General features: G+C 48.9%; 1 protein-coding gene across 5 annotated transcripts in view; it reads right to left on the bottom strand.

Annotated features, from left to right (window-relative positions):
• The window catches only part of LOC136047376 (protocadherin gamma-C5-like), a 118,955-nt gene that overhangs the window by 46,016 nt on the left and 60,834 nt on the right, over positions 1 to 12,105 (bottom strand). The window contains exon 1 of one of the 5 annotated variants that reach the window (XM_065734419.1): positions 6,416 to 8,956. The exons of the other annotated variants lie outside the window; for them this stretch is intronic. Within the exon in view, the coding sequence (XP_065590491.1) occupies positions 6,416 to 8,884 (2,469 nt within the window). The 5' untranslated portion in view covers positions 8,885 to 8,956. Of the gene's footprint in view, positions 1 to 6,415; positions 8,957 to 12,105 lie in introns of those variants that run through there. 5 annotated transcript variants of the gene reach the window in all.

Below are 12,105 nucleotides of genomic sequence, written 5' to 3'. Positions count from 1 at the left end.
CCGCTCGCAGTCACAGCGAGAGAGCGAGCCGGGTCGCAGCGGGCGGGGCTGGCTGCAGCGCTCCGCTCCTTCCTCTCCTCTGCGGTGAACAGCGGCGCCCGCAGCCGCCGCCCGGCACTGCACGCACGGCTCCACCGAGCGCCGCCGCTGCCTCTGCCGCGGGAACCGCCGGGACCGCACAACCGTCTGAGTAAGCAGATGATACCTTCTGCACTTGCTGCTTCCGCGCTTTCCTTTTCCCCGGTCGGCTGAAGTAATCTATCCAGTTAATGTCCTTTTATCCCAGCATTTCCTGGTGTAGAGCCATTATTACTTTCTTTTCATCCTGCACTGCAGCTAATTTTTCTTGTAGTATATTTGGAATATTTTTTCTTTTATTTCAGCTGAATGCAATGTTCAACAGTAATGACTGTTGTTTCCATTTCAAAGCCATCTCTCTGACTCCATTGCACATAAAAATGGAACCTACCCTATGCTTTTTTTCCAGTGTATTTCGGAGTCGTATTCACAGTCCACGTATTTTCTCCTTGGCAGGATGGCTGAGGAGTCCACAGTTCCATGAGCACTCTGAGACCTTTGCCCTGCACCTCTATTCCTCCAAGTACTGAGGACAGCCCGTAAGGGCTGGGGACTGTAGGCCACAAGCACTGCAACCTGATCTGCACCACGTTCCAGTGTAGCCAGCATTCCACAACGCTATGAGAGCTCGTGGGTGTATGCTGTACTTAACGACCTTCTGTTGTCTCGTGATCTCATCACTGGCTTGAAGGGCTTGGCTGTGTTGCGTAAAAAACTCCTTATTTTAAAGCAGACATTCCGTTTTTTCTGACTCTAAATATGATGAAAAATCTCCAGCTGGCCCATGTGAGTGGAACAACTGTGGTGCATTTACACAAGTCTGCTTTCAAAACTTGCTTTCCAGAGCAGTTGTTGCCACTGAATATTGAAGCTGCATCTTCATCAGTGGACTGAATGTTTGTGTTCTCCAAAACTCCATCCTGATATGCAGTATCTCAGTCATTTCAAATACTTCTGGTACTAATTATAAAGAAAGTATCCCTTGTTGTGAGGGATACAACTGCAGTGTGTAGTTGAATTGACACAGTATTGGCTTAAAAAGCAGTCTCTCAGAGCACTTGGAAGTCAATACAATTCAAGAGGCATCTTCGCGTGTCATGATTTTGCACCCTCTGTTGCTGATTGAAGGCTTGTACAAAGAAGATTGTCATTCAGAATTGTCATGACTTGAAGGAAAGGGGCTTAGTGAAATAGGCACTAACCTTCACACGACACTTGCCATCAACACATGGTACAGACAAATACACTTTTGACCCTTCCATCTTCCTGATTCAAGGGCAGACTTGATGCTCTTGTACTGCCTCTGAACTCCATACCTATGTTGCAAGAATAATTATCTCAGGCCTTTAGAAAACCAAGACATGTACAAGTCAGCATCTACACAAAAGTGAAAGAGAAATCATTTTTTCCATTCTTTGGCTGAGCAGTGTGCACTTATCTGATCCTTCTTCTATGTTTGCACATTTCAAGACTGGAACAGTTGAAAACTCTGGCCTTCCTTTCATTTCACTTATAATTCTGACCAGATACATACTCACAGAACAGAATACACCATGGAACTTGGTGTGAAGGAAGTTTTGTCCCATCAGAGATGTGCATCCAGGTGTACGTGCAGGTGTAATATGACAGCACTATTTGGAATCTGGTATGGCCCTACATCAGTGTTTTCAGGGGTCATCTTCCCCCTCCCAAACTCTCCTGCTCTTCTTTGCCTTCAGCATCATGAAAAAACCAAGACCACAGCAGAAATGGTGCACACCTAGGCACCAGATGTTCCAGCAAAACTAAACGAAAATGTTTGCTTTCAAGAGACCCAACCGAACATTCTTAACCCAACAATTTCCCACACTCTAAGCCAAGCTCTAGCACTCTGCACTCTGAAATTTCAGACTTTGTCAGCACTATAGACAGTATCCACGTTCCTACTGTCATGGAAGACAATACAAAGAGCATTTCATTCACTGACACTGTTTTGAAAGAGAAATATATCCAGGTCCTAGCCTGGTCAACTCTGCGCAATCAAACTATGGAAACGATTCCCTCATTTTAATAATTCTGGTGGACCTTCCAATCTTTTAAGGTTTATGTCTAGAGCAGAGATATAACAAAAAGAAAGAGAACCATCATTTATCCGCATGTCTTTGCCATTCCACACCAGCCCCATGTCTCCTGAAATACTCAGCTAGTGACTTACATGAGCAAGGCTCATGAACAGATAATGATATATATATATATGTGTGTGTGTATATAAAAAACCAAGACTATTCTGTCTTCCTTTCAAATTCAACTAATGTATATAGTCTATGGGGCAGGAACAAGTATAATCAGTCAAGCAACACGTGGAAGCATTCAAAGAGAAATGTGTCCGAGAAACTCTTCAAAAAGGAATAATGGTCTCCTGTGTGGGCACTAAAATTAATCCCACAACATCTGAAATCCAATGAGTTATTCAGCTGTAGGTAAGGCCCAATTCTCTTCCCCTGAAATACACACCTGAGGATTTAATTTAGGAAAACTTCACCACTTCTCATAAAGTTCCCAACCCTACAGCTCGTCTCCTATGAATATGAAATTTAAATTAACAAGAAGAGTTAATACAGGAACTTTTCAGGAAACTGTAGAATCACAGAATCATAGAACTGCTCAGGTTAGAAAAGACCTTCAAAATCATCATGACCAAATCAACCTCACCATACTATGCTAATTGTGACAACCCAAAACATGAGAGATCAGTCTTAGCTTTGCCATGCAAAACGTTCTCAATGTGTTTGTTGAGATTTGCTCAAGGAAGGTCAGGAGTTTCTGCAGTACAGCTGTACCATTTCCAAATACATGTGTTCTGTCCAGAAAATGGGAAATGTGGAACACAGATACACTGGGAAGAAGGCTTAAAATCAAAATTACAGCTATGAAAATAATCTACATCTAGATGTAACATCATGATGATGATGAAAGAGGAGTCACACAAAATATATAAGCCATTAGTAATAGACATTATCATACTATGTACAGAGACAAATATTGTTATCAGTGGACTACCATTACCATGGAAGATGTAGATACTGTGAAAAAATGGTGCATACATACTGTAAGTATTGGCACCCACTATGAAATCAAACCATTGTCCATAAGAGAACATTGCTGCCCCACCTTCTGTACACATTCAAATCCAGCCATTCACCATCCTTGCTCTGCATTCAGACAATTTTCTTGCAACATGAATACATCCAAGTTTAAGCAATACTTTGCCTTCTAGCAAGAGCATGTCTTTTGGTGGCAGTTTAAAGAAACTTAGGCATGTCCATGTCCTTCTCTCAACTGCTGTAAACATTCAAGTAATGTCTTCCAGTCTGTGGAGGGCTCTCTTCCACACTGCATACTAGTTTGAATTTGTAAAACAAACAAAACCAAACTGACAAGGGAAACAATTACCCACCAATCTTCTGATCTCATTCTTCCATCTTTGCAAATCTTAGTAAGCATCAAGGTAAAGTGATGAACCCACAAAGTGCCTCTTACCATCCCAATTACCTTCCAGCAAAGTCTCCTCCATTCCTGTGAGGTCAGTATTCAAAGAGTACTCATTCCTCCATGAGTTCTTCACATGTAGCATCCCCAAGCCATTCCCAAATCATACTGCTATGATTGTCTTCAGTATTTGTTGATAACAAACAACTTAAAAGGACCTGTAGCCCAGCTCATTTCTCTACTGTGTTTACAAAGACCACGTCAGGGTGGATGCAAGGACATGCATTCCCTCAACATATCACCATGGAGAGACACTGTGACGAGTTTAAATGAGAAACAGAAATTATATACATGATCATTAACCTTCTGTTTGAAGACCATCACACCCGACACAATCAGCACCTGTGCTATTGGGAAGTTTTCCAGCCGTGTCAACAATGCAAAATGTATGGTGGCAGTCCAAGCAAGCTCTTTGTTGGAAGCACACAGAAATAAAGAAACCCTATGTTTAAGTCTCTTCTCTTGGTCCTAGTTTGGAAGTTAATGCTTCTGAGAAACTATAACATAGTCTCTTTAATCTTCTGCTTTCTTTTTTTCTCAATGAGAAAAATATGTCTTGAGCTGACTGAGACCCTGTCAAAGGAAGGAAGAATTTCCTGTAATACAAGACTTGTATTTCCCAGTGTAAGAGCATTGGTGTAGAAGAAATGCTAAGTCACAGACTGAACCTGTGATTGAGCACCGTGTTGGAACGCCAGGACACTTCAGGGGAGCTCAGATACATGCAATGTACCTGTGTAACCAGAAGCAGTGAAGGCACGAGCCACCCCTTCCCAGACCTCATTTAAGGGTTAGCAGTGGCAGCAAGGGCATCTCCTGATGGAAATATTGGCCCAGCTCAGGCCTTCTAGAGGTAGTCAGCTCTTTTCCTTTATTTCTGTGGCTGTGGCTATGGAGTTTGGGCTTGTTCTCATTTGCTGTAGCCAAAGATTTTCTCACACTGCTATCATCGCGGTACCATCAATTCCCTTATTCCATTACATTTGGCAGAAATGGAAAAAACAAATCACAACCACCCAAGAATTACAGGCCTAAACACATGAAAATCAGAATGAAGGAAACTTACATCACAGGGATACAGGAAAATAGAGATAAATGAGGTTTCACATTGTGAATACATGCCATTCCAGCTACAAAGATTTGTTCCACAGTTTGGTTGAAATCTGCATTTCCAGGTGACTGTTGCTGCCTGTAATGTCAGGAAAAACAGGATTGCAGTGTAAATGGCACAGACCTCAGCACCAAGATATCAAATGGAATCATAACCTCCTCAAAACTACACTAACAGCCAGTTTCCTAGGCTAGATACCAACAAGATCAATAATAACAGCATTTGACACAAATTTGATCATGAACAACAATGTTTCATTCAGTGATATTTTACAGAAACATAAGACTATTAAACTCTTCCTATTGACAGCTTCAAACACTGAAACCATGTATGGAAACAGCTCCCTCATGGAACATTTATAAATGATGTTCCAGTCTTGAAAGGGTTATCAACAGCAGTGAGGTCTGTCTTCAGAATTCAAAAAGAAACCAGGCAAAAATGTTTGTATGGGAACTGTTGAATCACAGCCTCAACCACTGATTGATCACCTAAGGTGAGCACTGAGTCAGCTCCAGGAGCACAGGTGAAGGCAATTCACCTTTGTGACCAGAAAGGGGTGGAGTCTGGTTCCACCTCTCCCAGACCCCGTTTAAGGGCTGACCAACACTGGGGAAGGATCTCTTGTTGGAAGTCCCTCTCCTGTGGAGTTCTGAGTGAGTCTTGACCATCAGTGACAGGTGAGCCTTTCCAAATTTACCAGATGTCTTTATACCATCTGGTTAAGCCATACAAAAATATACTGTCCAACTTTATTGTGTTATGTGGGTACCATTCGTTCGGGGTATTCTCCCTACAGCTTTAAAACTACCGAAGTGGTGAACAGCATTGTCAATATGGAAACATCATTCTTGGATCTGCCCAACCATAATAAAAATAGATATTAAAGTGATAAAACTCTAACATGGCTGATGCCACAGAAAGCGTTAGAAAAGATACCCCCAGATCTATTGCCGTCAGGACATAGATAGAAGATGGAAAAACAGCAAGACACATTTGCTACTTTCCTCACAAGACATTCACACGCAGCATCCCAAAGCAATTTTAAAGCACTACCAACTGTAAAAATCGTGTTTGAATGCGATAACAGGGCAGCTGACACATTCAAAGGCGGATTTGCTCATTTGATTCATCAAGCACACTGATCAAATGCACAGCTAGCAATAAGAAGTGTATATCGATAGAGAATATCCAATAATAAAAAGGAATTCAACAGTCAGGGAACGAAACAGTCCTCAGTTTGGCTTGAGATGTCGGGTGAAAAAAATTGCGCAAATTAAGGAGATAGGGAGTAAACGCCTGACGGATTTAAGAACACGATAACATTTCAGCTAGCGATAGCCTGAGAATAAAAGGACCGCGTAAGAAGAGGGGAAAGGCGAAACGCGACACCAGTTAAGAGCAAAAGCCCCGAGCTATATCTGCGAGCGGATAAAGAACAAACAGTAAGACGAAAATGAAAGACCAAATCACTTAGAATATCAAGAAACGTCCTACAGTACTACATCGTTCCTAAAGATACCCACTAGAGATCAAAACAACACTGTAAATCAGGGGCGTTACAAGTAAACATCTGAGCGAACGCGGATAGAGAAGAGGAAAGGAGAAACGCGATAGGGTAAAGAGTCATAGGACCGGGCGAGAAGCGGGCGGGGAGGGAGGGAGGCGGGAGGTAGGATCCGCCGCGAAAGGAGCACTCACCGTGAGAGCGTCGGTGTCGGCGGCGCGCTGGGGGGCAGCGTGTTCCCCGCGCAGCGGCGCGGGCTCGTCGGGCGGCGGGCGGGCCGGGAGCGTGTCGCAGCAGCTGCCGGGCGCGCAGCGCAGCTGGCTCTTGCGCGAGTCGGCGGTGAGCGAGACGTCGTGCGAGTAGGAGCGCAGGAAGGCGCGGACGCCGTCGATGCCCACGAAGTGCGAGGCCGGGACGCCGCGCAAGGTTCCGCTGGGCGGCGGCGGCAGCCGCGAGCGGCGCCAGCGGCGGAGGCGCAGCGCCAGCAGCAGCAGCAGGAAGGCGAGGAAGAGGCAGGACACGGCCGCCACGGCCAGCACCAGCCAGCGCGTCAGGCTGCCGGCGGGCTCGGCCGGCGCCGCGGCGCTGCCCAGCTCCGAGAGCAGCTCGGCCACGCTCTCGGCCAGCACCACCGTCAGCGTGGCCGTGGCCGACAGCGCCGGCCGGCCGCGGTCCTTGACCAGCACCACCAGGCTGTGGCGGGCCGCGTCGCGGGCCATTGGCGAGCGCGCCGTGCGCACCTCGCCGCTGTGCAGCCCCACGCGGAACAGCCCCGGCTCCGTCGCCTTGGCCAGCTCGTACGACAGCCACGCGTTCTGCCCCGCGTCCGCGTCCACCGCCACCACCTTGGCCACCAGCGCGCCGGGCTCGGCCGAGCGCGGCGCCAGCTCCACGCCCGCCCAGCCCGAGACCGCGCCCGCGCCCGCGCCCGAGCCCGCGCCCGAGCCCGAGCCCGGCGCCGGCGGGTACAGCACCTGCGGCGCGTTGTCGTTCTCGTCCGCGATCAGCAGGCGCACCGACACGTTGCTGCTGAGCGGCGGCGCGCCGCCGTCCTCCGCCCGCACCCACAGCTCCAGCTCGCGCACCTCCTCGTAGTCGAAGGAGCGCAGCGCGTACAGCGCGCCCGTCTCCGCCTGCACCGACACGTAGGACGAGAGCGGCGCGCCCCGCAGCCGCCCCTCCCGCAGCCGGTAGCGCACGCGCGCGTTCTGCCCCCAGTCCGCGTCCGACGCGCGCACCGTCAGCACCAGCGCGCCCTCGGCGTTGTTCTCGGGCAGCCGGGCGCTGTAGCGCGCCTCCGCGAACACCGGCGCGTTGTCGTTCACGTCCAGCACCCGCAGCGCCAGCACCGCGCTGCTCCGCAGCGCCGGCGACCCGCCGTCCGCCGCCCGCACCGTCACGTTGTACTCCGACGCCTGCTCGCGGTCCAGCTCCCGCGCCGTCACCACGCTGTAGTAGTCGTCCAGCGCCCGCTCCAGCCGGAACGGGACGCCCTCGCCGAGGCTGCACCGCACCTCCCCGTTGCCGCCCGAGTCGCGGTCCTGCACGTGCACCAGGGCCACCACCGTCCCCGGCGCCGCGTCCTCCGAGATCTCGCTCAGCGCCGACCGCACCGAAATCTCGGGCGCGTTGTCGTTCACGTCCGTCACCGAGATCAACACCTTCGCCGTGCCAAATAGACCACCGCCGTCATGTGCCTGAACGAGAAATTCGTAGGAGTCTCCTTCTTCGAAATCCAAGTTCCTCACCAGCTTGATCGCTCCCGTTTCTGGTTGCAGCTGGAACAAAGCCGATAACCTATTTATAGTTTTCTTAAACGAATACTGTACGTCTCCGTTGGTTCCGTCGTCGGGGTCGGTGGCGGTGACGCTGAGTAGCGTGGAGCCCACGGGCACGTCCTCGGGCACACGCACTGCGTACACCGACTGGCTGAAGGCGGGCGCGTTGTCGTTGGCGTCCAGCACAACCACGCGGATGCGCGCCGTGCCCGTCCGCGCCGGCTCGCCGCCGTCGCTCGCCGTCAGCAGCAGCTCGTGAAACGCCGCCTCCTCCCGGTCCAGTGCCTTGGTCAGCACCAGCTCGGGACGCTTCTCGCCGTCGGCTCCCGCCTGCACGGACAGCGAGAAGTGCTCGTCGCCGCTCAGCGCATAGCTCTGCAGGGAATTCGAACCGACGTCCGGGTCGTGAGCATCGGGCAGGGGAAATCGTGTCCCCGGTGCTGTCATCTCACTCATTCTCACTTCAGTTTCTGTTTCGCCCATGCTGGGAGCGTTGTCATTTACGTCCTTGATTTCCACTTCGATTGCGTACACCTTCATCTCGCCCTCCACTATCAGCTCGCAGCGCTGCACGCATGGCTCTATGTTCTCACAGATCCGGTCCCTGTCTATCCTCTCGGCCGTCACCAAGTGTCCGCTGTTGGCATGCAGAGCGAAGTACTGCGTCCTGCCTTGGGACACAACTCGGGCGCCGCGGGCGCGCAGCGCCGCCAGCTCCAGCGCCAGGTCCTTGGCCACGTCGCCCACGAACGAGCCCTTGGGCAGCTCCTCGGGCACCGAGTAGCGCAGCTGCCCCCACGCCGCCTCCCACGCCGCCACCAACACGCAGCACAGCAGCAGCGCCCGCCGCCTCCGGCCCCAGCGCCCTTCTCTCGCCGCGCACATCTCCCGCACGGCACCAACCGCCGGCACCTCACGCTCGCCGCTCCGGCGCCGCTCCGCCTCCCGATTCTGCTCCCGCTTCCGTCTCGCCTTCTTCTCCGGCTCCGGATCTCCTCTCGGCCGCCGCCGAGCGCTCTCGCCGACCCTCCGCTTTACCGGAGCACCGCGGGGCCGCTCGCAGTCACAGCGAGAGAGCGAGCGAGCGAGCCGGGCCGCAGCGGGCGGGGCTGGCTGCAGCGCTCCGCTCCTTCCTCTCCTCCGCGGTGAACAGCGGCGCCCGCAGCCGCCGCCCGGCACTGCACGCACGGCTCCACCGAGCGCCGCCGCTGCCTCTGCCGCGGGAACCGCCGGGACCGCACAACCGCCGCATGATGCACTCTCTGCAATTTGGTTTCAATGTAAGCATTTAGGTTCCAGTACTCTTCCTCTTCTTCGTGATGACGACACGAACCTTTCTGCATCGCGTTCGCGATCTGAGAGATAGTTGAGCGCTGCAGTGGGCATTTTTTTCCTGGTGTTCTGAATGCGTTGTCCTTGTGCATTTCATCTCTACGTCTATCAGTTTTATCTCACTACTGCATAAGGACTGTCTCCAACACCACTGCAATGATTACTCATACAGTCCTTCCTGAGCTACATTTTCTTCTGTGTGCTCTGTTCCGTAGCAAATATTCTACAGACATTCTTATAACTTGGTATTTTCGTTTCAGTGTTTGTGTCCCTCATGATGTTTTTTTCTGGGATCTATCTCTCTCAAAAAACAGAACCTTGTGCATATCTCCAAATACCACAGGAAGACAAGATCCCAAACCAAACGTTCCCCTCTACCACTGTGCTTCAATTAACCAGCAGCTGCCTTGAGCACTCTGAGCTGATTCTCCACTCGCACCACTACCTTTCTCCAGAAAAATTAAGCGGATGGTAGTGATCTGCATTTAGTTCCGTTGTATCCTCTTCTTGCAGTACGAATGTTCATGTTCTCTTTTATTCAGAGAAGTCAGAACCTGAGAGAATACTGCTGTGTCTTTGCTATCTCCAACACATGAGGAATTGAATTGGCAATAGTATTCTATGTAAAGCATAATTCATTTTAATTCACAGTAAATATATACTACAGTAGCACACTCTGTACCATGTTTCTTGCAGTTTTTCTTGAGTGAGTGCTTCGCAGACTCTTGAAGAAGCGTTCCTGATGAAATACTACATTCAGCTTTAACTTCACATTGCTGTTTCTATATTGGCATTGTACAGAGAATAATTCCTGTCTCCATCCCATTCACGAAATTGGATTTCCCATTCACACACTGCACACATTTTCTTCTGAAGATGAAAGTCAGATTGCATGGCACGTCTGCTGTGTGCCCAATGGAAAATGGAACCGAGCTAGGAAATAAGCATCTTTGATAAAGTGGTGCAGAAATAATTTCTGACATGCCATGAGCTCTGGACAGTCTTGACTGATTGTTTTCCTGCACTATAGCTGTAGCTTTGGTGACTGGAACAGTTGAAGATCCTGGTTTTGAGCTCTCTTCACCTATATTATTTCCAACAAGATATCGACTCACACAACCAGAAGAAACCACCATGGAGGTTGCTATGAAGGCACCAGCGACCAATGGTAGATATGCATACACATCTACATGCAGTAGTACAATGAAGTCACCCACCTGGATCAATTGTATCTTTAGTTTTGCAATTGCAGGGGACATCTGTTACCACAGAATGCTTCTGTCCTTTTTCACTTTTTGCTTCATACGCGTCAGTCCTTCCCAATGCACTCTTTCACCTCCAAGACCTTAACACAGCAGTTATATATTCTCTAACTCGGGTTTTCATCCCTGTACTACACAATCACAGATATTATCAGTGCCATGGACAGTGTCCACATTCTTATGGAATCTTTCTCAATTGCATGCAGATTCTATTCACTGCTATTTAACTGTTGGAGAAATACATAAAAGACTTAGCCCTGACAGCTGGAAACATTCAAGATCTGGATCAAAACCACTCCATCATTCCCTCAAGTGTAACGTCTTCCAGAGTTTCAGGTTTATATCCACAGTATGAAAATAAAAATGAAAGAGACAACAGAAGTATTCAAACATCTCCAGTATTCTACACCACATCTAACACTCTTGAAATAACCAGCTAGTGGCTTATGTAGGCAATAGATAGAAAACTAAATAGAAAAAATAAATAAACACAAATAAAAACAAAGCCTTTCTACATAGAAAAAAGGAGTAGATACAGTCCCTTAAGTAGGAAAAGAAGCATTCCAAAATAATCACATGTGCTCGTGTCACAGCTTTCTCTGCAGGCATCAAGTCCATCTACAGAATACAAGGAAGTCACTGTGGACCTAAGTTGCAAGTACAGCCTCAGTGTCATTCTCTGGACTGCGGAGTGGATGACATTTTGAGAAATAGTCACCAGTTATCACAAAGTAACTAGCTATGGGCCCTGCTCACCTCTGATGAATATTAAACTTCAAATGTTGAAGTGTGACCACAGGAATATCTCCAACTTCTTCAGAAAACCTTGAGGAATTCTGTATCAGTTTTGACTAACAGAAACTGCTGACTTCAAGTGGTTGGAACCTTGTCAAGGGAGGAAGGATAACTTGCAATACATAACCACCAATTCCAAGTGCAAAATCCCTATCCAGAAATGGGAAATACAAACCGTAAAAACACCCTGGGAACAAAGGAAACAGAGCTGAGAAGAAATTCTGTCACATGATTGCTCATTATACATGGATTAACGGGGTTTCAAATAAGAAGTATACTATGTTACAGTTATGCATCATCACTCTAAACACAATAATTGTGAACATCCATTATCATCATGAGACTACTGCTACTACTCAAAACAATGAAATGAAGATAAAATGTGCAGAGATGCTGCAGGTCTTGGCACCAACTATGAAATCAATCCATTGTCCACGCAGTGTCACTGCTGACCCACCTGCTGTCCACATTCAAGTCCAGCCACTCACCACCCTTGCTCTGCACTCACAGTCTTGAGCTGCTCCAAGGACATCATTCAAATTTTACCCATCCATCAGCCACGGGTGAGAGCATTCCATCCACTGACATGTCAAGAAAACTTTTGTATATTCAAGTCCTCCTCATCTGAGACATGGTTTCATCTTGATAACAAAGAAGGCAAGACAGTGAAAACAACTGATGGGAAGCACATCACGATCCCTCGTTAGACATCACACT

The sequence above is a fragment of the Cyrtonyx montezumae genome, unplaced genomic scaffold (genome assembly GCF_038088225.1).
Source record: "Cyrtonyx montezumae isolate F1298 unplaced genomic scaffold, pur_monq_1.0 scaffold_18, whole genome shotgun sequence".
NCBI lineage: Eukaryota > Metazoa > Chordata > Aves > Galliformes > Odontophoridae > Cyrtonyx > Cyrtonyx montezumae.
The sequence above is the reverse complement of the archived record's forward strand: the minus strand, read 5'-3'. Positions and strand labels throughout refer to the sequence as shown.